The 26636-nt window shown below is 45.9% G+C and overlaps 1 protein-coding gene across 2 annotated transcripts in view; it reads left to right on the top strand.

Annotated features, from left to right (window-relative positions):
• Positions 1 to 889: 889 nt before the first annotated feature.
• Positions 890 to 26636, top strand: part of IFT38 (intraflagellar transport 38) — a 963458-nt gene continuing 937711 nt past the window's right edge. For both annotated transcript variants that reach the window (XM_086941404.1, XM_086941403.1), the window contains exon 1: positions 890 to 1027. In XM_086941404.1, the coding sequence (XP_086797530.1) occupies positions 1006 to 1027 (22 nt within the window). In that variant the 5' untranslated portion in view covers positions 890 to 1005. The remainder of the gene's footprint in view (positions 1028 to 26636) is intronic.

Genomic DNA, 26636 nt, shown 5'->3' with positions numbered 1-26636 from the left:
GACAGAACGGTTCCGTCACGGCCCCGCCCGCTCAATAGAATGCGCCGCGCAGGCGCGGCGAGCGGGCCGTGACGGAACCGTTCCGTCACCAGCACAGCCCACCCGAGGCTCGTGACGGAACGGTTCTGTCACGAGCATGGGAGGGGTTAAGAAGTTACAAATATTACAAAACAAGGAAATTTTTACATGTTATGCTGTTTGGCTATTATTTTGTGTAATGATGTAACCTGTTTTGTTAACATAATGCATTTCCGTTGTGTTTATATATGCGCTGCAACTGGTATAGAAGTTATTATGTATCATCCTATCTTGGCCTTAGCCCCGCCCACTTGCCACACCTCTAGTTCACTTTAATGAGTACCTGCACTCATTTTTTCCCATTTAAAGCACTGGCTATATTAATCTGCACCAAAAAAATGGCATCACTGCATACGTGGAAAACCCACAAACACCTACAGGGAAAACTGGAATAGAAGGCATGTGCCGTTTGCTCTAACTTGTGTCCTTCCTTGTGATGTAACTAGTGCCCATGTAAAGCTTTCAATACCTTCGGGTCGAGTTCGCGCTCTATAAACATAAAATCTGCAAAAAATAAACCACATTAACCGCTATCATTCCGTTAGAAAAGAGGAGAACTGTGATTTTTGCCTGGCTCTTAATATTGTACGAGCCATGGTTCGGTAGGTGAGGTACGCGTCGGAGATTAAAAGAGCACGAGAACACAAAAACACGACTTTGATACCCCTGTGCACTTTACAGACACCACTTAAGCTATCCCCAAAGATAAACACGCCAAAATGCCTGCGCTCCTCCCATTTCGGGAATTTCGAGTTTGCTATTCTAACTACAATGTCCTTTCAGTGCTGCCGTAGCTGCGGCGTCGGTTGCTAGAGTAACGGAAGTAGGCTTTGGTAGGCCCGAGTCTCTGCTATCCACTGTGTTCCAGTGGCTGGGCTCATCGCAGTACCGGACCTTTGCTGTCTTCAGTGCCGATCCTGTAGCACAATGTCATTTCGAGACCTTCGAAGTAAGCACGGCGTTCGCTCAACATGTTTTAATTTGGTCGCTGGGTTTCGGCTCAGTGAGGTAGCTGGCTGCGGGTGTCGCTGTGGTGGGTGTGAAGGTTGATCTCTGCCAGCTTCATGTGCTGGTGATGTACTGCACTGGACTCAGAATGGTGATGTCTTATGCCTCGCTATCCTTGTGTTTCTTGGCAGCTCTTGATCTAGGAGGAAATGTGCCCAACGTCGAGCATTTCATTCCATAACAATGTGGGGATGTATGTGGTGCTTTTTTCTGTGAAGCTAGTTGCCAACAGCAAATAAAAGCATTAAATGCAAGCAACTAACCACCTTTATTTATGCATCGAAGACTCTAGATTTTAACATCCCAGACTTTTGTTAAGAAATGTTCTCTGTTTTTCTGAATCGAATGGCTTTAAGTGGGTTGGGACCTGTTGGTGTTGGACCAGGCAGTGTATTAAATCGCCGACTTTTATATTGTGTTCCCCAGCAGTTTCTGTGGTTGTGTCTTTAACTTGATTGGAAAATTCACTGATCGGCTTCACAAGTATGGCTGTAAAACCCTTAAAGGCATTCCAATCCCTGCTTACAACATGCCACACGTTTTACTTCATCTTGCATTCCCTAAGAGTATGTTTTTCTCCGTGCAACATATGACTCTTGTGGCTTTGAAGTGAGCTGCGTCCAACTTTAGGTGGGTGTCTATGATGGCTCACATTTGAGAGCTCTAAACTTGAGGCTGAAGGCAGCAGGAGTTTCTCACAGTGCCTGTCAGTGGTCATAACGGCATACAGGCTACATGCACATCCAGTTCTTGGCCTCTCTGCAGACACATGGTTGCATATGTGGCAGTTGCAATTGTGGGAAAGTGTGGCGTACAGGTGGAGATTTCAGAAAAACGAGGAGAGAAAAAAGGCCCATGTTTCTAACAGAGTCAGTAACAGTAGGAGAAGGTGGTGTGGAGTGGAGAACAGGAGTGTATGAGACACTGTAAAGTATCCTACAGTTTCCACAGACCTTAGTAAAGTTTAGTCACAGTCTTGTTTTTTTAGAATTGAAACATTTTCAGCACTAATTATTCACAACACAAATGGCATTCAATTATCTGATTCAACTAACAAGTATTGGGAAAGCAAAAACGTTAGGCTTATTTTAGGTTTATGTTTTGTTTGGTTTTAGACATGTCTGGATGCAGTAATTGAAAACTCACAAAGAGGCACCGAAATACTGGTCACGTGGCATGCCGTGTGAAACACAGGGTTTTAGTACACATGTTTTAAGCCATGCTTTTAATTATTCCTCTTCGACAGGATTTCTAGTTATGCTTCATTGGCCATGCCACTGTTGCAAAGGTCCTCTACCTTTTTGTCAAACTTAAAGGACTGGGTCACAGAGCAGGGAGAACAGTTTTTTTTTGGTTTTTTTTTGCTGTAAGACATTTATTATACAAAAATAAAGGTTACAATGCGTCTCGCCAACAACCCGGGGGCAGGCCGCTATGTAGGCAAATGCCACGTAGAAAGCATTAAATCATGAAGAATCTCACAACAAATCAGGTCATGTGACCTTCAGGAGAAACATGTGATACAGTTGAGGGCATGTACACAATCAGTGCAACAATAGCATGGTAAATGGTCTCACATTTTTTCAGCGCCGTAGACAACCAAACGGATCCCAAGTTTACAGTGCTGCCCCGTCACCCTGTAGAGAGCAACAGACCGTAGCCTGGTGAAACGGCAGCTTGAAGAAACATGTCTACGGGCACTGTTTTCTCCCATCCCACCCCAACAAACAAAGAAAAAGAAGAACAATGAACTTTGGTGCAGATCTGTAATATCAAACACACATCACATCACGCATACATAGGGCCGTGCGCTCCTGTGCTGGGTGACTGTAAAAGGACGTCAACCAGTGGTAGGGGCAGTGGCGGGATGACCGCCAGGCCTCTCCCGCAGGGAGAGGAGGGGGGGAGGGGAAGCAGAGCAAAACAGAGGGTCGTATGACCCGAGAGGGGGAAGTAATGTCAAGGCAGTCGAGCATTGGGAATTCTCAAAGTAAGGCAGTCGTAGAACGTACCTCAGCCCGAAGCAAATTTGCACAGGCAGGAACCACCAGGCCAGCGATATCTCGTACATGGCTTCAAAACTTTACCCCATATCATCAGAAATTCCCACGTCAGGTGAGTCCCCGGAAGCGTCCGAGCCCGCACGCTCTCTAGTCCATTGTAGGAAGGGCTCCCAAATGTCGTTAGGCCTGGAAGCGGTTGGCATCGTCTCCCAATAATGGGTGAGTTGTGCATGACCATACGTCACATCTTTGACCCACGCGGTGAACGAGGGCAAAGCCCTTCGGCCCCAGTGTATTGACACTTGTCGTTTGGCGTAGAGGAGCAGCAACGCATGCAGTTTTCTATCACAGGGTTCCGTGTCTCTAACATATCCCAACAAGCCCAGGAGTGGAGAAGGTGTATCAGTTCTGTGCAGGATTTGGTTAATGGCAGTGAAGATGTCCGACCAGTACTCGTCTAGTCTAGGGCAGCTCCACGCCACATGAAGGAAGGACGCATCAGCCCCGCCACACTTCCAGCACGATGCATCGGTCCGGATGCTCATGCGGTGCAGCAGTACCGGCGTGCGGTAGTACCGGTGCAAGAACTTAAAATGGACTAACCGTAACCGATAATTCGGAGACAACGCCGTGAGTTGCTTACAGCAGTATTCCCACACCTCATCAGTCAAAGGGTCGACCAGATCAGCAGTCCAAGCCTGCCTGGCTGTAGGTACAGTTATCGGGGCCTGCTCTTGCATGCAATTGTATAGTCTAGACACCAGTTTTTTGGGGGAGGGTCTCGAGAGTAAATTTTGAAGGGCATCAAGTTTCGGCGGTTCCTCGGGGAACTGGGGCCATAGCTTCTTACAAGATTCCCTAAGAGAGTGGTACAAAAGCGCATCAGCAAATGATTCAGATTGGCCGTCTTCGCAAGCGCCTAGCTCCCCGAAAGTCCAGTTGGGATATATATCCGCGGAGGTATTCACACGTCTCCCACGGATTGTGAGGGTGTCTCCCCTGGCACACAAGCAAGGCAACATCGGGTTTCCCCGCAAGGGGATTGCTGGCGCATAAAGCATGGGAAGCCCCGCTCTATTTCGCAATTCGCGCCAGGACCAGAGAATCATCTCTACAGTGTCCACATCTTTTGAAGGGCGCGAGACTTTACCATATAGCGCCACGCGTAGCGGCGACGGGGCCACGGCGGCCAGCTCCACCGCCACGTGCGGTTGGTAAGGGGTGGGGAAGACCCAGAAATGCAAAAATTGCGCCTGCGCTCATAGCGAATATAACTTCAAATCAGGTGCCCCAAGTCCACCCTGCTGTAATGGGAGCGTGAGTAGGGCCCAGGAAGTTCTCGCCTGTCCTCCGGCCCACACCAGATTCAGAAGGAGGGATCGGACGCGCGCGTGAAAGTGCGCCGTCATGGGCAGCGGAATATTGACGAACAGATACAAAAATTTGGGGAGAATCACCATTTTCGCCAGTGCTATCTTCGCAACCAGGGAGAGAGGAAGCTTGTTCCAGACTTCTACCTTCCTTTCCAGCCAGTCAACTGCTCTGCCAAAGTTAAGAGACCACAACTCCTGTATGTCCCGACTGTCCCAGATATTTAACAGCGTCAGTTTCCCAACGCAAGGGATAGTCCGAGGGCGGCCGACTGGTCACGTCAGTTAGAGGAAATGCAACAGATTTTGACCAATTTATGGACACTCCCACCAGGCCCTCAAATCGCACGAATTCGCGGAGCAATGGGTTCATGTTATCTGTGGGGTTGATGACGTATAGAGTAACATCGTCTGCATACAACAAGATCAGCAGACTACGAGAGCTGAATCCAATCCCCCTCGCCGTATGGTGTTGCCGAACCCCGGCCGCTAGCGGCTCCATTGCAATAGCAAAAAGGAGAGGAGACAGTGGGCACCCCTGTCTGGTTCCTCTAGAGATGGCAAAGGGTTTAGAGACGAGGCCATTCACACTCACCCTAGCCCTGGGCGTATCATACAGTAGTTTGATGAGAGTTATAAAGTTTCGGCTGAATCCCATCCTACCCAGAATCCTGAACAAGTAAGGCCACTCCAAGGATTCGAATGCTTTGGTGGTGTCCAGGAACACCACCGCAGCCTGAACAGAGGGGTGTAGATAGTGTAGGATAGAGAAGATGGTCCTGAGGTTGTGCGACGTGGCACGGCCAGGAATAAACCCGGACTGGTCAGGGAGTGCGATGATTGGTAACATCGGCTGTAGTTTGTCTGCGATGATCTTGGCATAGATTTTAGCATCCACATTTATTAGGGAGAGGGGTCGATAGGAGTCCAGGAACAGTTCGTCCTTGTCAGGCTTCAACAGTGTGATAATTAAGGCTTCACGCATCGAGTCTGGGAGGGAGTTCAGTTCAAGGGCCTCAACAAACACAGAGTGTAGTTTCGGCGCCAATTCCTCCGCATATGCCTTATAAAAGGTCGTTGTCAGGCCGTCAGGGCCAGGGGCTTTGTTAGCTGGCATGCTTTTGATCACCTGAGGTATGTCTTGAACGGTAACGGGGAGGTCCATGTACTGTCTGTGGTGATCGTTAAACCAAACTAGGGCAATAGAATCCAGGAAGCTGTCCAGGGAAGCAGGGGTAGTGGGTTGTCTAGAAGTGTAGAGGGATGTGTAGAAGTCAGTGAAGGCGTGTAGTACTGCTTCTTGGCCTATGACCAGGGACCCCTCACTGTTGTGAATAGTGTGTATGTAGTGTGTCTGTGTACGAGGGGCTATCAACCTAGCTAGGGTCCTACTAGGCCTGTCCCCCTCTCCGTATCTGCGGGCCTCGGCCTGTCTCCCCAGGAACTTCACCTCCCGTTGTGCCTCCTCATTAAAGGCAAGCAGTTTGGCCTTTAAGCGGCCAGCAATCTCCAAAGTTGGGTCCTGGCAAAAGGCCAGGTCGAGATCTTTCAGCTCACGTTCCAACTGGGCTAGCGTCTGACGGATAGTACGCGGTACCCCCGCCTGCCTCGCTATACATTGGCCCCGGATAACCGCTTTAAAAGCGTCCCATACAATGGCCTCTGAGGAAGCTGAACCCTCATTTTCTTCAAAATATTTAACAATATCCGCCCGGATTTCCTCAGTAAACACTAGATCTGTTAGGGCGTAAGGGGGCAGGCGCCATGTGAACGCTCTATTTGAGGCATTGGGAACGCACAGCTCCATCATGCAGGGGGCGTGATCTGAGAGTGATCTAGCTCGGATGTCGACCTCCGCCACCCACGTCGCCACCTCAGGCGACACCAGCCAGAAATCCAGGCGGGACCAAGCAGCTTGATGGCATGTGAAACAAGTCCCCACTCTCTCCCCCGGATGCCGAACTCTCCACACATCAGACAGTAACCCCTCCCCCATCACATGAAGTACAGCCTGACGCGCTCTAGCATGCGTGGGCCTACTCACACCTCTCCGGTCCATGTCATCATCCAACACAACATTAAAGTCGCCCCCCACAACAATCAAGTGGCAATCTAGCAATGCAATTTGTGCCCAGACGCTCCTAAAGAAGTCTGGATCATCCACGTTCGGACCATAAATGGCAGCCAGTATCACCGGTCGCCCCTGCAACGAACCATGTACTATAACATACCGCCCATCTTTATCCAGCACACAAGCGTGTTCCCGCCAATCCAACCCTCTGCGTACAAGTATAGCCACCCCCCTTGCATAGCTGGAATAAATGGCGGAGTATACATGTGACCATCTAGAATGCTTCAATCTGGGCGACGGGGTTGTGTTAATGTGAGTTTCTTGTAGAAAACAAATGTCCACATTATGTCTGGCCAGCATACTATGCATCAATTGAGCTTTCTTATAGTCCACGAGGCCCCGAATATTCCAGGTCCACAGTTTAACCCCCCCCATATCGGAAGTTTTGTAGAAGCATCAGGGTCCCCGCCGCGCCTACCCCTGCAGTTCTCCTAAATCCCGCACAAAATACACACAACGACCCCTTGCGCAAAAAGGAAGATATATGACAGTTCACGATGCACCATTCCAGAACCAGAAACAACAAACCTCCGAACACCCCCCACCTCCCCCCACCCTCACCAACCCCCCAATCAGGTTGTGACATATCCCATATAAAGACACGCATAGCGTGGTGGAAAACTAACATCAGAAACAATGGGAGACACCCCATGGGGGCGTGGTGCTCCCGGCTTACACCCCTGTGTTAACAGGGTGGCTGCACGCGAGTGGAAAACTCCTGAACCCAGAGGGTACCCCCACCCCAGGGTCGACCATCATCACCCCAGTAAAACATATGGAGGTTGCAGGGCACAAGCAGCTGCAGATGTGCAACAAGGTCCACGCCGGATCCCACCCCCTTTCTGAACCAAATCAAGCACAGCAACAGAAGGTGCTGGGGGCATCCGAGCACCGATGCAAGGCGTGAAGTAAGCAAGCAGGTTACAGCACAGTTCGTACATCAGCAGCTCATTTAGTCATTGTCACTGAGTTGTGCAGAGTTATCCTCCAATCTGGGCGATTTACGTCTTGCCCCTGGACCGCTGATGTGTTTTGCAAACTTTAGCGCGGACTGCGCATCCGTGAAGAAGTGTGTGCTGTTGTCATGGACCACCTTTAGTTTCGCCGGATATAACAGAGAGTATTGTACACCAGCCTGCATCAACATTCTCTTGGCCGGTATGAATTCCTTTCGGGCCGCTTGCACCAGGGGGGTAAAGTCAGGATAAAAGGAGATGTTGTTTCCTTTGTGAGTGATCCTACCCTTCTCTCTGGCTAGGCGCAGGATGAGGTCCCTGTCCTGGAAATTCAACAGTTTAGCAAGAATAGGACGAGGCGGTGCACCCACCGGTGGTTTTTTCCCAAGTGACCTATGTGCTCTTTCGATCGTGAAGACTGACGAGAGGGCCGGGTCGAAGAGTTTGTGCAGTAGGTCCGCCACAAACACTTCCATTTTGCCAGTTCGCCGTCTCTGGAATTCCCGTAATGCGAATATTAGACCTACGGGAACGCGCTTCCAAATCGTCCGATTTAGCTCGCAGGGTCTCCAGTTCCCTCTCAAGGTTCGTTATATGTTGCTTGGCCTGTTGTTGGAATTCGCAGCATACAGTTTGTCTGTTCTCTAAGCAATCCAGTCTGGTTTCATGAGCGTCCACTTTGGTCTTCACCGATTCCAACTGCGAGGACATGGCATCTAGTTTGGTGTCAATGCTTTTCAGGCTTGATCTGACTTCCATTATTAGTGCCCCAAAGTCAATGTCCGCAGGAGCTCCTTGCGACGACGACTCACCCCCATCCGTCTCAGTCGCAGACTGTTTAGTTTGGCGTTTGTGCTCAAAACTGAGCTTGGGCTGCCTAGCGTCATTCTTCCCCATTGCTCTGTCAGCGGTGTGGCACTCGGCGGGTCGCCCAATCTGCGAGACTGCGCGGGCTCTATTTGCAATGCCAGGTAGGGTGCCGTATCAGTATTAGCAGAGTCTGGGGGTGTATATGTAGACAGGACAGACTGGTCACCTAGATCCCACGTGCCCAGCTCCGCAGGGCTCTCACCGCCAGCAGTGTGCAGCACAGTATGCCCCTCGATCACAAAATGGCGGGACCACCAAACTCGTCAGCGCGGCAGCGCAGCCCCGAGTGCGGCCCACTCAATTGCTTGGACTAGGGGCAGGGGCACCGATCCAGTCAGTGGATCGCCGTGGGCTGTAGGGAATGCCTTAGGTGCGAGTTGTAGCTGAGTCCCGGTTCACAGGGCTAGAATGTCCGCCCTGTCTGCAGGGTGTGCACGCGGGGGGCACTGGTAGACTTCCGCCCCCCCCCCACAGATCTTCTCCGCATCCCCTTCTCTTCAAGCGGCAGAAGTAGACTCGGGCCACGGCCTCCGAGCAGATCACCAGCAGCGTCTTTCTGCGTGCGCCAGCTCCGGCGAAATGGCCGACCCGTCCCAGGAGCCCCGCCAAAGTCCACCGCCCAGGGGGGGATCGTCAGGCCACCCTCGCCCGCGGGGTTAGCTGTGCCCCAGATCGCTTTCCTAGGGCAGCGGGGACTCACCGGCGCGCTCCGGGACAGCGGCTCTTCCGATGGCAGGTTTACGCGCCTCGTCTCGCAGGTCCCCCAGAGGCCTCACGAGCCGCGGGCTGTAGTAGGCCGCGGCGCCCGGGGTCCGGTTCCGCAGCAGTGGGTCCCAGAGGTCGCGCAGTCCAGCCGATTTGCCAGCGGCGACAGCTCCGCGTCCCGGCGCCCTATGTGCTCCAAAATACGTTGGCAGGATCCGCTGGGTGTCCGCTGCCGACCCACACATAGAGCAGGGGCCCACAAGTTCATGGAGCAGGATTAATGCAGGATTAGATGATGCAGCCGGCGGAGCTCACTCACAGAGCGGCCATCTCGCTGCCTGGCTAGCCACGCCCCCCGAGCAGGGAGAACAGTTCAGTGCACCAGTTAAACATAACCTGTTCACAAACCTTATTTCACAATGTCACATTATTTAAAATGTATGGAAAAAACGTGTTTGACTTCATATGCCAACCCTGATATGAACATGATATATTCAGAATGTAAGTGACGGCTTTAAGAATGCTCTGCCTCTTTAGTGATCTCTGTATTCCTTGCGTTGTGTTTTATTGCAAGGCCGGATTATACCTTTGTTAGTTATTTTACAATATGCAAATGATTAAATGTTTATAAATACATAGATTGATCTGTACATGCATGTGTGCACAGAGCCAAATCCGTTTCTGCGTTACGTTCAGACAGCAAGTAAATACAAATCTATGCATGGTTTCAGTATTGTAATTGTATTTGCATTTGTATAGCGCTTACTACCCCTGACGGGGCGTCGAAGCACTTTTTCGTCGAGTAGCACGCTACTCCGGGACCCATAGAGGATTAGTGGTTGAATGCAGATACTGTGTATACGTATTTACATTCATGCATTAATTGCAGCTAATGTTATTTCACAGCTTTGACTGTAAAATAGTTCTGTTTCTTTTAAAGTGAGGACTGTGACAGATGTGTGGCATCACTTTGTGACATCATTAGACTTCATATCATTGTATATGCTAGCTAGTCCTCCCAACATCTCTTTTCTAGAACTTGGGTTCTCATTTTTATTAACTACACTAGTACAGCTGTTGTAATTAAAGCGAATAAGGAGCACAACTCCCAGAATGAACTCATCTCCTAAATGAAAGCCCACAACCAGAAAATGCTTTGTTGATAAGGTGCAATCTGGAAATCCTTCCCCTTGTGTGTTTCCATATGTTTGTGAGAGCAGTGTATAATGTCAGAGGTGGGTGTTTCACAATAAACACCTGGTGTAGTGTCTGGAAAATTAATATTGCTCAGTTAGTGCTTTTTGATGCCTCAAGTGTTAATCATTCACTGCACCCAAGGTACTAGTTCCGAGGATCCCTGTTGTTAGTGTTTGTATTGCTCAAAGAGGTCAACGTTTATTGGTGCATGTGTCCACACGTGTTAGTCTCATTGGTGATTCGAGGCCTTGATGTTAATAACGTAGAAGGCCTTCTTCTTTTCGTCATATCTGCAAGATTTTCCATCAGTTTTCAAAGAAATTGGAAAATTTCCCTCAAATTTAGTTCTTATTTTACAAATACATTGATGTATGACGATGATGCTATTGTCTTTAATTTATCCGCAATAGGTTTAAATTGCGGTCTTGACACATTATCATTATATTAATTTAAAAAAATAAAAATTAAAAATAAACTCTATAAAAACTAAAATTAAAATTCTGACAAAGGGCAGAAAGCAGTTGCAATTGAATGGAACTACGGAGGAAAGAACTGGAAAAGGTTCTAATCTACGGTATGTCTTCCTCCATCGTGAAGGCAGTGGAACAAGGAGAGGGTTACAATTACTAATCATTGGGTAACAGTGACTTTCTGCACTTACTACATGTATGTAATGCACATAAGCCCAAATGCTATAATACGGCACAAAAAAAATTACACGTTGCATTTTCAACAAGATTGAAGGCAAACCTCTGAAAGGTATGTGTAATTTGAATCGATCTACTCCAGAATAAGCACTTCACCTGGAATTTGGATTAACCATTACAGTGCAGCATGCACAATAATTTGCTGGGGATAGTGGATAACTCTTTGGCGGTTTGCTTAGAAATGAATTACAGTTCATTCACTCTATTGGCTGGAAATGTATAACTAATTTATCTGTAGTGTGTAATATGAAATTTTTACTTTGAACAATATGTAGGGTATCTGACTCTAGGGTAACGTGCCGTTGATGAATAGGACTCTGGTTCTTTAGTCTTAGATTTGCGTGTCCCTGCCAAGCAGTGTTTCAGATTTAGAGACTCACAAGCTTGTTCACCTCTGTGTTCTACTGAGGGATGAAGTGTCTCAGATAAAAAAAATCCCTACGTGTATTGTATGTTAAATATTAAGAGAAATGGGATCTGTGGTGCTTCATCTCTGTTGAGCAGAGAACTCATTGTGCTCAGTTTCTGATGTATTGGGCACCATTCTTGCATGTTCCTGGGGATTTTTGAAACCACAGTCTGTGATGTTAAGGGCCTTAAGTTGCTATTGTTCTTGTTCTGCTAGTCCATCCTGGTTATTCTCTTGCATCTGTAGGACACTTTATTGGCAGTGGTGAGTTTTTTTGCTGTCCCACTGCTAACATTGGCATATCTACCTGAGCGCTGTTCCTATCATCTTCAGACTACATTAGCGCCCTGCTAACAATTTTGTTTTATTTAAGCACAAACATTGACATAAAATCCATCATAATAACTAGTGGCTAGCCCACAGACGCCATCACAAATTGCATTCACTTGTTGATAACCAGATTGCTTTCCGACGGGTGCTAGGATATTTTTACAGCTTTTCTATTTTATGTTTATACCCCTATAATAAGGACAAACCAGTCCATTCGACCTGCCAATAGTCTGCCACTCACCTTTTATTTAGTTTCCTTTGATTTGCCAGTAGTCTCAGTTTTCAAGGGTGCATGTTTTCAGAGTCTGTTGTTGCATGACCCCAGTTTTGCACCAGTTTTAGTTGTGGGCTTGCCACGGTATGGCGCGAGCAAGCCACACCATTGGCCATGCCCCTCACTGATGGTGGTGCAAAAGGGGGTGGTGATGGACGGAGCATCTGAATCAATCAAACACTCACACCTAGTCAAAAGATCTGGGTTTAATCCATCACCGTTCTTTAGCCCACTCTGCCACCCCAGTTCAGACATGACTATATGCAAATCCGTCTGACCCTGTGCCTCATGGGAACAGTCCAACCCGAACTGCCAAGCCATGTCTTCCCTGGACCGGAAACAAGCTTCCGAGGACCGGTTTCTGGCATTCCAGCCGTCTTCAGCCCGGCTTGCTTGAATCCAGTGGCAAAGTGAGCAAGGGGCTCACGTCTGAGCATACCCTGCCACACTTATGGCGGCCAAAAGCGGTACAAAAGATGGTGGCCTTTTTCAGCACACATTTGGCTCCTCTGTGCAGCTGATTGCTGCTAAGGACTCGCGTCCAACTTCTCAGGTTATTTTAATTGTGGGCGGATTACTGCCATATTTTGGGAGGTGCCTGTCTCCTGCTTGTTGGACGACATCTTGGAAGGGGTTTACTTCCTTTCTTTTTAATGATTTTATGTGCCAGTGGCAATGCCGTCTGCGCCCATCCGGATCGCGGGCAGCGCCAGCACCCCTGCACATTTTATTCCAGAAAGCCGCTCTAAAACGTCTTATTCACTGGATGAACTACTTTCTTTCAGGCCATCTGGGAAGCCTTTACACAGCTGTAAATTAGACCTGGGTTTTTGTGCTACCAATTGCCCACTCATTTCTCGGGCCTCCGCAATGCATGTCGACTCGTTGGCTTCCAACCATCTATCAGCCCCTACTAGTTCAATTACCCACATGCTGCCTCCTGCTACTCCTTCCGCCAAAGACCACAATACCCTACCCTATGTACTGGTCAATGTCAGATCCACTTCAAACATTGTGCTGACTTCAACTTATTCTTAGACTCACATAACCAGTCACTTGTATTCGTCACTGAAACCTGGGCTGATTGTTCTTCCAGTCCAGATTTCCTCTCGGCTCTGCCAGATGGCTATACTGTTATCAGACATGACCGCACTGGAAAAAGTGGAGGCGGAATAGCAGTTATCTATAAATCGCATTTGATGCTCTGTGCTTATCTTGTACTTTCACCCCTATGTGAAGCCGTGTCCATCTGTGTGGAGCTGTCCTACAATCAGATCTTTAAAGGCCTCCTAGTTTACCGGCCACCTGGCCCTCGTTCAATATATGCTCAGGGTATCAGCAACTTGCTTGAAGATAATATTCCCTCTAGCGATTTCACTGTTCTTGGAGACTTCAATTTCCTTCTGAAGGTAGCCACTGACAGAGATACCTCTTCTTTGCTCCACACCAGGGCAGCGTTAGGCTTGTCCCTGCTGGTGACTGTGGTCACACACTACTATGGTCACACTCTTGACAGGATTTTTTCTAATAATCCCTCCATATCGAAGATATGGACCCTTACACTATCTTGGTCTGACCAGAAGGCAATTTTTTTGAAGGTTCTTGACAGCTACATTTCCCTCAGCCCCACTGTTTCTGCTTCTTGGGCATCATCTCGAGTCTGGAATAATCTGCAGGCAGATAAGTTCTTGCAGACCCTTATTAAATCTTCTCCTGCTTTCTTGGCTGATCTCGAGTCTGTAGTCAAGCAGGACACTTCCTGGCTTGATTTGGTGGCTCATTCTTTAGTAGCTTTTGACACAAGTTCGAACTACAGGACAGAATCCTTCTGCCCCTTGGTTCTCCGTCGTGCTTAGAGCCCAGAAACAACGCTGCAGGAGAGAAGAACACAAATAGAATTCCGGCTACTCTGAATCCGAACGTGCCGCTTACAAAAATATATAGTGGAATATAAAGCCTTGATTTTCACACAGAAATCTGCTTATTTTACTAGCAAAATTGAAGCAGCAAAATCATCTAAAGAACTCTTTTCACTGTCAAAAAGCTTACTACTCTTTCAACCCCGTCCTCTAACAATTTCAGTCTGTCCGTCTACAATTTGGTGGCTGACACGAAGATGTTTTTCTTAATATCTCTGGTAAATTGCCTGTCTCTCTTGGGCAGCCTGATGCTTGTCCATCTATTTCTCTATCCTGCTCTCTTGATAAATTTACTTAACCTTCCTCTGACAAGATTATCACTTTAAACAAAACTTCTAAACCAATATCCCTCACTGATCCCTGCCCCTCTAGGGTTCTTTCTATGGTAGCTGAGACCATCGCCCCTATGCTGGCGTATTTCTTTCATCTCATGTGCTGTTCGGACTCTTTTCCATTAGTTTGGAAAAAGGTTCTTTAGATCCTGCAGATGCTAATAATTATCGACTGATTTTCTGTCTGCCTCTGCCCGCCAAGCTGATTGAGAAAGTCTGTAATAAATGACTCATGAATTACGTGCAGGCTAACAACCTTGTAAATGTAAATGTAGAGGTACTTGTATAACCCACGACTACCCGGAGGCATCTCGGCGCTTGTACGAATACCGCTGAGGAACCCTTCCTGGCCTTTCTCTGTGAAGTGCCCACTCCTGGGCACCCCCAAGGTGAAGCCAGGCATCCTAGCGTGGTTGGGGCCATTGTGGAGATTAAGCAAACTATTGCCCAGAGTTGCATAGTGGGACCCATGATTAGAATAGGCACCGAGGCGAGAATTAACAGGTCCGAGGAAATTGAGCCCAAGACCCGCCGAGGCGGGAATTGAACCCTGGTCCCGGGCCAGACTTCTGCATCAGGGTCTGCCGTTCTAATCATTGAGCCACACTTCTCCACCTTCTCGATGACACTCAATTTGGCTTTCAGGCGGATCATAGGAAAGAGACCAAGCTCAATAAAGCAACAGTAGAAATCCGACTCTCACTAGATCAGGGCAGCAGAGCTGCCTCATTCTGCTTGACTTCTCAGCAGCCTTCAACACGGTCGACCATGGGCTGCTGATGCATCAACTGAGCAGGTTGGGAGTGACGGGCCCGCCTGGGTGCTTATTCATTTCTTTCTCAGTGGACGGAACAATCTGTTTGTTTAGGCGATTTTATGTCTGACACCTATAGGAGACATCCATTACCACGTGGGTTTTGCATCGCAATGCCTTTACATCGCGGGTATCACAACACAAGTCGTTACAACGACTTGCGCTGGATGGTGCTCTAACCTAAGAAATAGTATGATTTACTATTCCAACACCTTCCCTACAGTACGTAGACTAGTGTTGGAATAGTAAATCATACTAATCCATAGTCCAGCGCCCTCCAGCACAAGTCGTTGTAACGACTTGCGTTGTAAAAACTACGATGTAACGTACCGCGATCATTTTGATTGCGTTGTAACGTCACATATTCAACACCTATTCCTAACCGTGTGGGGTCCCTCAGGGGTCCTCGCGCAGCCCTACATTGTATAATATTTACATCACTCCTTTGGCATTACTTATAAAATATTTTGGCTTCTCGCTGACTTCATATGCCTATGACACGCAAATCGTTGCATTTGACTCTGATGATTCAGGAATTACATCAAATTTTTAGGACCGTATGCAGGCTGTCACTTCCTGGATGTCCTCTAACTTTTTGAAACTGAACTCAAGCAAGATGGACGTCTTGACTTTTGGTTCTCCGCCTTCTTTCTGGTTCCCCGTCTGGTGCTCCTCTGATCTACGTGCCCCCCTTCCCCTGTGAAGACAGCCAGAAACCTTGGTGTCCCTATTGATGACAAGCTATCTTATCATGACCAGGCCAACTCGTTCACATCTTCTGCCTTTTACACACTCTGGCTTGTGAAAAAAATACTACATTTCATTGCAGTCACTTTACAGAAATCTTCAGTTACGTCACTTATTCTTTCTAAGATTGACTATTGTAATGGTCTTTATCTTAATGCCCATCAACATGTTCAAAATAAACTCCAAACTCTGCAGAATGCAATGGCACGACGGTTTCTCAATATTCCCAAATATCAATCGGTCTCCAAATTTTTAGGGAAGCTCTATTGGCTACCCATTAAGCTCAGGTACTTTGTATAGTCTTTAAAGCACTTCATAATCCTGGCCCATTTAACCTTCAAAACTGCTTCACCTGGTACACGCCTGCCAAAGTTCTCTTCTCGGCCTCTACACTGCTTGCCGTTGTGGCCCCAGCTTCAGGGAAGCTTTGGAATCACCTCCCTCTTGCCATCAAGGCCCGGCCAAACCTCTAGGCCCTTAAGAAAGCTCTGAAAACCTGCATATTTTCCACCACTTATTCCTCCTTTTTTCCGTCCGTCTGACTATCCTTTCTGTTCTTCCCTTTCAGCTCTGCTAGCGCCAAGACATTTCCAGGCATTCGAGCGCTACACAAAACTTTCTGAAATAACACAACAAAACTAATGTAGAAAGACGCGAGGCACAACACGGTTTACACCCTTTCATCGTAGATTACGCTCACCATCTATTCTACACTACTCCTGTGGAATAAAACCTTAGCCAACAATCCCTGTGAGTGGTCACTTCTGTACCCTAAATTTAAAGCTTTTGTTCAGTAGCTCAAGCAAAGTCAAAATGTTGTCTAGTAGCTAAAGTGAGCAACACTATGCTTTATCCTAATCTATAGTTCAACATATCGTTCTCCTTTGATCTTCGACAGCGACTCAGTTGTAATGGCCCAAATTAATTGACTCAGTGGCTGTCATTATTGTTTTACATATTACTGTACAGTTCAAACTTTTTCTATCAAGTGTATAAGTTTGTTCGCTCCCGTTCATGTTATCAACAATGAAATATTAATTTGGAACCACGTGCTTATTTGTCTCATAGATATTGAATCCTGCAATTATCTCAAAGAGCTAAGAGTAATTAATTAAGTGTCCCTTAAATTCAACAGCATATTATTAGACAGTACAAAGCGGCCTGTGACAATCATTCCATGAAATACAAAGGCTACAAATAAAACCTTTTTATGAAGCATCCTATACCCTTTTTTAACCAATCCACAGCCATCGCTCTATGCATTATACTCTCGAGTTTATCTCCTCGTATTGCTCTCTGTTTAAATTACAATGTTTTGGAAACTGAAAGCGAGTAACAAAAGAGTTCTTCTCTGTCTTCGTTGCTGCATGCTGAATGAAAGATCTTTTCTCTTTAGTTCATTATGCATCGGCCTCTTAGACAAAGCCAAATATCTTACATTGACCTTACCCCCTGTGCTAAGTGTGTGTGATGTCATGTTGTAGACCTGGACCAAATGCTTTCTACTGCAGTTAGGTTATTTTATAAAACATTTGGCTCAGTCTTGGGTAACTGTTGTACAGGACATTCACGCCTAATCTAAAGAACAAATATCAAGTCAGTAAATACCTACGAAACACAACTCATTAAAAATCAAACACCAATTTATAAAAACAGGCTATATTTTTATCTTTGGAAGACACTAAAACAACAGCAGTCTGTTTACGGAGACCGGAAATATGATTTTTCAAACAAGAGGTAAATCACTATAGTCCAATCTTTAAATTGCAATACATCATTGCAAGCGGCAAGTCACAGGGACAGTCCAGTCCAGGAAGACCGTTACCTACCGGGCCCAGCAGTTCCAGGGTTCTTTCTGTATTTTTAACTTACCGCTGTCCAGCAAAGAAGTGGTTGTCAGGCTGCGGATATATGATGCTGAGGATACTGAAGAGATACAGTGAGCCTTCTTAGGGCCACCTTGGATCCACGAACTTCTGGGTTGTCAACAGCTTCAGGACTCGATCTCCTACGATGTACCAGAAGAGTCCATTGAAGGTCAATCACCAACGGTCAGCTGGTCTCCTTGTTACAGCAGACACAGCGGTTACTTGCAGGTAAATAAATCCTTCTAGTAGGTGGGCGATGGTCCACTTTGACGTTAGCCACAGGTCCCACGACTTTGGGGCACCTCATGCAGGTGAGGACTCGGTCTTCCAGAATGCACTTTGGCACCCAGCGGCGGGTAAGGGTTCCTGGCTAGCTGGGCTCTTAACGGTGCCGGCTTGGTTAGCTTTTTTCATCCTGATGCTTAACAGGAAGTTAGCCATCTTATCCTTGGAGTCCCTTCCTCTGGTCTCGCATAAGTGGGGCTCTTTTCCATGAGTGGACACAGCGAGTACAAACCTCTATACAGGTCCCTTGAGTGCATCAGGTGCAGTCCAGTCTTTGGTGAAGCCTCTCTTTGCTGGCAACACGGAGCAGCAGGGCAGTCCTTTTTCTGCCTCCTTTCCAGTCCAGTAGTGATCTGAAGGCTGAGTGCCAGGTGTTCCACTGTTATGCCATGTTCATGCTTGTGGGAGGGAAGGACTCACTAGCCAATAGGGGGCAAGTCTTTCCACTTTACATCACTGCCTGAGCGTTTGGTAAAAAAATCTATCCGGAGTACCCTTCTCTCCCTAAATGCAAGACTGCTCAGGTCTTACCCCTAGGTGTACCCAGAAGAATGAGCCACTTATCCTGAAACTGGTTCTTCAATTGGTTCCCCCTCTGGAGGAGATGCCAGCCTGTCTGCCTACACAAAGGAGTGGGCAGGCTAAGGTGTGACCGCCATTTGTTTCTCTGAGGCGGTATTCTCTTTAAAGCTGGGCCATCTGCGATCACCACCTGGTAGTCATTCTGCTGGAGGATTTCACATTTCCTCCCACCAACAATTTTCTTTGTTCTCGTTTCCTATTTTTTTGTGTCTATTTTTTATTAAGCCAGTATACACTTACAGAGAGCATCAAAATATAGCAAACATAAGACCGAAAAACACCAGCGAGAGATTAGTCAAGTAAAAGAATATACAAGTTAAATAACATTTGTATAGTCTGTAATAAAAAATACAAATATAGGCCCCCACATGGGAATTTCAGCCCCTTACACATTAATTAAGTTCTACATGCGGATAGGCAAGTATCAAAAATGATCAGCTAAAGAAAAGTAACTAACGGCTTGTAACTAGCCTATGACTACATTAACCGAGGGGGCGTGCGATTTTTTTACCACCAGGCAGACTATGAACCTTCTGAGCCCGCGGGGTCTACTTGTGATCTTATATTGCGGGTGTCATAAATTCAATTAAAGCCCCCCCAAATTTTTGCGCCCATTTTATGCTTCTGTAGCCCTTTAATAGCATGTAGGTTAGATTCTAGTTTGCATATAGCGAATAGTCATCCTCTCCACATCTCAAACGTAGGGGGTTACTTCTGTCGCGACAGAGAAGCTATACATAATCTTGCCACAGCAATAGCTATTAAATATTTAAATGTATACATTCCCTGTGTATGCATATCCTCCTTTAGCACCCCTAGCAACATAACTATTGGGGTTATCTCAATCTGTACCCCCGTGGCTTCCGTTAAAAGAGTCTGCATCCTATTAATCAATAATCTTAGATCAGGGCATGTGGCAAACATGTGAACTATATCTGCCTGATCCTTCCCGCACCTGGTGCATTTATCCTCATTTATCCGAACCCCCCCCCCCCCCCCCCGCGTGCAATTTTCGCCAGCGTATAGTATAAGTTAAGCATAGTTTTGTACTTCTGTGTTTTTAAATTGGAGGATATTAGAAGTTTGTCAGCTAATGTAATAGATTCTTGCAAAATATTACCCTCTACAGACAGTCTAGCATTCCATTTAGCATTTTGTGCCTCCACATCATCCTTTTGTACTTCCGTGAGTGCTTGATATATATTAGCAATTTTTCCCTGACCCTTCACAACTTCTAATAGATTATTTTTGTGTGCTAAGCGTGAGGCATCTCCTCTTTTGTTCAGATAGTCCCTAATCTGTCAGTATTTAAACAAAATCTTCTTTGGGAAGATCATAATTAGCCAATAATTAAGTATATGTCCTGGTACCACTACTGTCAACTAGGTTCCCTAAAGTTAGAATTCCTTTGCTTTTTCCATCTGCTCATAATACCATCCGAAAAAATAGCTGGCAATAAACTTTTTGCATCCGTTGGAGTATAGTAATTAATCGTACCAATCTTCATATGTTGCCTGATCTGAAGCCAGGCCTTATGGGCGGCCTGAAGCACCTTAAAACATTTTTTTTTTATAGTAGCTGGTTTCAAGGATTTTAAAGAAAGTTCTCTCTGCCGTAGAGCCTAGTAACAGTTGAAAAATATCAGGAGTATCCTCTGTATATTCCTCATTTGCCCCAACCAATAAAACTCGCGCAATATAAAACCTTCAAAATAAAAAAAATAAAAATACTGCAATAGGCAAGCCCAGTAATACAACTGGAAGTCAGGAACTGCCCAAACTCCTCGTTCACGCGGGTCATAAATTTCCATGCTCAACGAGGTTTGCCCTGTGCCCATAAAAAACAACTACTGATAGACTGTAGTCTTTGAATCTGCTTTCTTGAAATTTCAAGTGGGACTGCCCTAAAAAATAAAGATCCTTTGGCAAGATGTTCATTTTTAGAACATTACATCTTCCCAACATTGATAAATGAAGACCTTCCATCCTGTCCAAATCTTTTTTGATCTTACAGAGCAGAGGCTCCCAATTAGACATGACCATCGTGTCAAGGGATGCGTACAGGCCGACTCACAAATATATAGTGCCTCCTCCACAACTCTTGGGTCATTATAATGTGCCTGATCGGTGCATATAACCTGTGTCTTTGCTAGGTTTAGTTTGTACCCGGAGCTCATCCCAAAAATTTATGCAAGTTGTTCGGTCTCCAGCAGCGTGATAGCCGTTCCCATTGAGACTATCGCTATGTCATCTGCATATGCAAATATTTTAACCCGTTCTTGCCTAGGGCCTAGTAATGATATGTTTAGCCTTTGTTCCAATAGATTCAAGAACAGGTTAATATATAGCGCAAATAGCAGGGGAGAGCAGGAGCAACCCTGCCGGGTAACTCTTAATATAGATACAGGGTCTGATTCTAACCCTAGCGCATACACTCGCGCTTTTGGTGATCTGTACATTGTTTTAATTGCCTGAATAAACCCAGCACCAAACCCATACCACCTCATTGTTGACCAAAGAAATTCCCAGGAAACACGGTCAAACGCTTTTTCTGCGTCCAATAGTATCACCCCACATGGCAATTTACGTGAAGTGGCGATATCTAGCATTGTCGAAACTCTTCTTATATGATTGACCGTGCCTCTACCTTGTATAAATCTGTGTTGATGGACCGAACCTAGGGGTGTAATCACACGAGAAAGCCGGGATGCTAATATTTTTGCATAGATTTTCCCATTGCATGTTATAAGCAAGATCGGTCTAAACGACCCTGGCAGTGTGGGAGGTTTATCTTTTTCAAGAAAAATAATGATACTGGCTTCATCCCAAAATGCAGGGGCAGCGCCCTCTTGTGCCTCCCAAAAAACAGCTAGCATGTCCGACTGTATTTCTGGCAATAAAAGTTTATATAGTTCTAATGGAAGTCTATCAGTGCCAACAGCTTTCCCAGTAGCTAATGAACCAACAGCGTCTTATCAGCTCTTGCATTGAAATAGGCTCCTCTAGCATTCTCTGATCTTCTTCCTTTACAGTTTTCCCAAGAGGATCTCTATATAAATCCTCCCCTCCTCTTTGAGTGTCAGTGTCTGCTGAGTACAGTTCCTCGTAAAAAAAACGAAGTACCTTTAGAATCCCCTCCAATGTTTCTACTATGCACCCTGCGGAATCCTGAATTGCCGCAATATAGTTTTCTACCTCTTTAGAGCTGATCTTTTTCGCCAGGCATCTCCCTGTTGCCTCCCCAAACTCATAACCCTCGCTCTTAAAAAGCTGGTATTTCTTTGCAATATCTTTGGCCCATTCCTCATTTATCTTAGCTTTGCACCATGCCACCTCTATTTGTGCCTGTGCAATATCTAGCTTTCCCTGTACTGCTTCTATCAAATTGCACTCAGAATGTCGTAGTTCCTCATATAACACCATTTGATGCTCTCTAAGTTGTTTCTGCGTATGTAGTACAAAGCTTAGTATCTCTCCCCTAAGTCCTGCTTCCATTGCATCCAGACTATACCATATTTAGTGAAGTTACGATTTATGGCTAGAAATTGTGTTACCCATTTTCGTGCATGACTAATAAACTCTTCATTTAGTAGTAGCTTCCTGTCAAAGGAGAGTGTACTTGTGGGTCGTATTAAGCCTTGCATTACAAGTTTCAAAAGTACTGGGTTGTGGTCTGATGTTATTTGGGGAGAAATCTGTATATTTGCATCTTTTAGATAAGTTTTCGTTACAAAAAAATTATCTAACCTAGATAACTTTTGATGAGGGCAGGAATAATGTGTGTACCATGGTTCTGGATGTTTTAACCTGGGCCATACATCGGCTAGGCCATGTTTGTCAAGAAGCTGCTGTAAGGCTTTGTGTACCTTAGGTTTCTTGCCAACGTGTTTATCTTCCCCCAACCTATGAGTCACTTCTCCTAATTGGGTATTAAAATCCTCCGTACGTCATTTATTGCCACTACTGTATTAATCTATGTATTGGAAGATTTACTGTATTGTCTTTGCTTTTAGTTTTTCAATCTTCAATAAAAAAGACTTGAAATAAAAAAAAATTAAAAAATCCTCCGTACGTATTAGAGGGGTTGCCTAGTTGGCCATTTCTATATTTAAGTATTCAATGATTTGTGATTCATCATGATTCGAGCCGTATACAGAACAGATTGTACACTTCTTATTAGCTGTGATACATTCGATTATGACCCATCACCCATATTTATCTGCTGCCCTTTTTGTGATTTTTTTAAAGGGCCTTTTTTCGCAAGTGTACCAACACCACTAGTGGTAGTCCCTTGGGAAGTACACACCTGTAGCTCATAACCTAGCCCCTTCAATATAATGTGTTTTCTCCAAGGGACATGTGTCTCTTGGATGCAGACTACATCGGGTGACATATTCCTTATTTCACGTGCCATTCTTTGCCATTTCCCCCTCTCGTTGAGTTCTCGCACATTAAATATACAAAAATTAAAAATGCCATTTTATCCTGGTTTAAACAAACAGACATAATTTCCTGTCTCTCTTAACATCATCTCTCTTTCCTTTGTAAATCTTGTAGTTACTACTGGCTTTTTTTATACTTTTTATCCTCCCAACCCCGCCCCTCTTGGTAGCCACCCTCCTCCCTGCACCGCAGCGCCACCTTCCCTCCCCACATCGGCCTCCTCTACCACTGACGGCAACCCCCCTTACCCTCCCCAGCGCAGAGGCTGATAGACCCAACAGTCTACAGTGATGGAGAGCCTTGTTACCACTCCTGTACCCCCGTGTCCCCCCGAGTGCCTATTACCCCAGTCTTCACCATAAAGCAAACAGTAAAAGAAAACGTTTAAACAGTGTAGGGGGGAAAAAACCCCAAAAAGACAAGGAATTCCCTAGCATGCGAATCAGCATACATCTTCAACGATCTGCAGAGACTACAAACATTATCTAGCCGGCGTTTAGCTAGGGTTTCCCTTACTTATGTGTTATCTACCCTAAGGCTTAACCTCTTGCAAATACTCTTTTGCTTTCAGCTCGGATGTAAAAAAATCTCGTTTTCTCTTTATATATTATTTTCAACTTAGCTGGGCTTAAGAGGAATGCTTGTGCGCCCTTATCTTGGAACAGCGTGATTAACTTCCGTAGTTGCCACCTTTTTTCGACATTAGTAGGACAAAAATCAGGAAAAACAAAACACTCTTCACCAGCCGCTTTTCTCTGTCTATCTGGCCTGGCTAAATCATACAACACCTGCTTGGACAGAAAAATAGACAAGCATATCATTATAGCTCTGGGCCTCAAATTGGTTTGATTCTGTTTCATTTGAAAGGGAAATCTGTGAGCCCGTTGTATCTCAGTGTCCCATGCCCACTGAGCCAGTTCCAGGAAAGCCTCTGTAAATGTTTCACAACAAATTTCCGGGAGTCTGAACCTTCGACCCCTTCAGGTACGCCAAAAATTCTTAAATTATTCCGCCGTAGGCGATTTTCCATGTCCTCAATCTTCCTGTGTGTTGTCAGCGCGCCAGTGGCTATTTTTTGTGCTGCCATCTCATCCTCAAGAGTAGAGATTCGATTCTCAGCTTCGGATATCCTTTCCGCAATTTCTGAACAGGATTTGGCCACGATCTGAATCGAAGTCTGCAATTTCCTGCAAGTGCCTTGAGTTTTCTGGCTTTCTGCCCGGCTTTCTTCTCTGTGTGCCATCATTGTCTCGTATATGACTGTCAATGAAATATCCTCTGGACGCTCGAATGAACAGTGTTGGTCTTGCCGCCCCAGTAAAGGCACATTATTGGGTCCATTGCCCAATTTCTCCTTTGAGGTTTGACCTAGAGTGACCTGTGTATTAATCCACTGTGGTTCGTGTGGTATAGTTTTCTTGCATACAGTCCCAGAGCTAGATGCCCTGTTATCATTTCCGGGGGACTATTCCTCCTGACATATACTACTAGTTTCGCTCCACCGCCCATTTGCTAAACCAAAAGGATCTTCAGACATCTGTTGGGATTCGTTACCAGATGAGCTGGAGTGGTCTGAGAGCGAGAAAAAGGGCCGCTCTGTATCTATCTCCATCAAATTTATACCCTCAGTTTCTACACCGTCATTGGAGCTATCTATTTTGTTTGCACACACCCTGCTGCCAGAAGACAACAGAGCTTCTGTTTCCAGGTTTATAGGTGTTTCTGAAGTCACCTTGGCTGGTGAGCCCTCCCCCCTCCTAGCATCCTGTAGTGAGACTTGTCTCTGCACTGTAGGACTGGAACAGAGCTCAGAGTCCCCCTCTCTCACTACCATTGTGTTAGTCTTAGTAGATCCTGTGATACCACCGTCTTGCTCGCTCACCTTGACAGAGTCTCTTGATGCGGCAGCTTCCTCGGGTGTGTCCTGTCCCAAAATCTGCATTTTGCCTTTCCTGGCTGCCATGAAGATTGCGGGAGTCACTCTTTTCCCACTATCGGTGTTACTGACCGGGCTGCTGTTGCAATCTTCAGCCACTCCACGTTGTTGTTTGTTTGAGGCGTTTTCCGGAGGCTTGCTCAGTGTGACGCTTCCTCCTGTACTGCCCGTCTTTCCGCTCCTTGCACTCTTCGGTTCCATCCTGGACCGGCCAACAGTCCTACCTTGTCCCGCAGACACCCACCTGAAAACGTCTCCGCAGCCACAGAAGCGCAGCAATCTTGGGCCCGCTACGAAGTATTTTGCCAGAAATCCCACAGCATTCCCGGTAGCAGTTAGTGTCTCATAGCAGTTAGCAACTCGCTAGTAGTTTTTTCCGCAGTCCATGCTGATCTGGCGTCTCACATCGGGGGGATCAAGAAGGTCAGGCTACGAGCGCTCACTCGGCTGAAAGACCAGCCACCATCTTGCCTTGGAGCCTTTGTTCTCCTTTCCTGGGAGCAATACACATTTCCTAGTGGAGGCAGCCTGTTGTCTCCGGGTCAACAGCTGTGGACAATTGGGAAGGGCTAACAGAGCTTTGGGCAACAACGTGGTGACTTTCTAGAGTCATTAGCCTTAAAAAGTACCTTAAATTCGACTTTAGCAATAAGTCTGGTTTGATGCAATGATTAATCTGATAGCTTGAAGTACCAACATGGAAGTTATCACTCAGCGCATTGGCTTGTGAAACTCCATGTTAGCCGATTGGGCTACTGCCCATGCTACAGTAAACAACAAATTGCAAGTTTTTACTATTGGGGCATGTAAATTCGACATGTCTATTTTTTAATATCATCACCCTGCCTTGTGGGTTAAAAAGGCCTACCATAGGGATGATTTACAGATAATAAAAAGGAAGGTTTGAACCTAGCAAAAGGGTTATTTTGCCATGTCGAGTTAGCAGTTTAGAATATGCCCAATTAGGCTGCAATGGCAGACCTAGAGACACGTTTTTCACTTTGTCACAACAGTTGTGGCTCAACAAGGGCTGCAGTCCACTAGTAATGCTTGACCTACTAGCCTTGGGTACCCGAAGTACCATATACTACGGTCTTATAGTATGTTAATTATGCCAGTAAGGGATTTGCCAATTGCACATACACTTTTAAGGGATTATAGTACATGCATTTGGGCCTGGACAGCAGGACCCAGTGCATTATACAGTATCAAAAAACCTGAAGAATCAGGCCAAAATTCGGTGGGTGGGTACTCATATAAATGTAGGCACTTTCCTACAGTTTCAGTATGAGCAGTTGTGAATATGTAAGATGTATTTAAGACTATGAGGGTAGAAACTCTGACTTATCAGGACGTTGTTCCTGTTGATCTCTATAATATATAGTGTAGTTACGCATTTGCCTTTATGTAAATTTACGCTCATTTCAAGAAAGTTCTCTGAATCGTCACTTATTGTTAATTTGAATCTCATTCTTTCATGTGTGCCATTAAATGTGTCTGGTATTCTTTTGCTAGCCCTACATCACACATTTTTGAAAGTTAACATTCAACAGCTTCAATGCCTTCTTGATGTGGAATTGAGTTATAAAGCAAAGTAACATCCAGTGAGCATGGTAGCTAATTACTGTGATCATTGAGTGGCATCTTGTCAAGTTTATTGAGAAAACCAGTTG

Source organism: Lissotriton vulgaris, chromosome 10 (assembly GCF_964263255.1).
Source record: "Lissotriton vulgaris chromosome 10, aLisVul1.2, whole genome shotgun sequence".
NCBI classification, from domain to species: domain Eukaryota; kingdom Metazoa; phylum Chordata; class Amphibia; order Caudata; family Salamandridae; genus Lissotriton; species Lissotriton vulgaris.
Note: the sequence above shows the minus strand (reverse complement) of the source record. Positions and strands in the feature narration are given on the sequence as shown.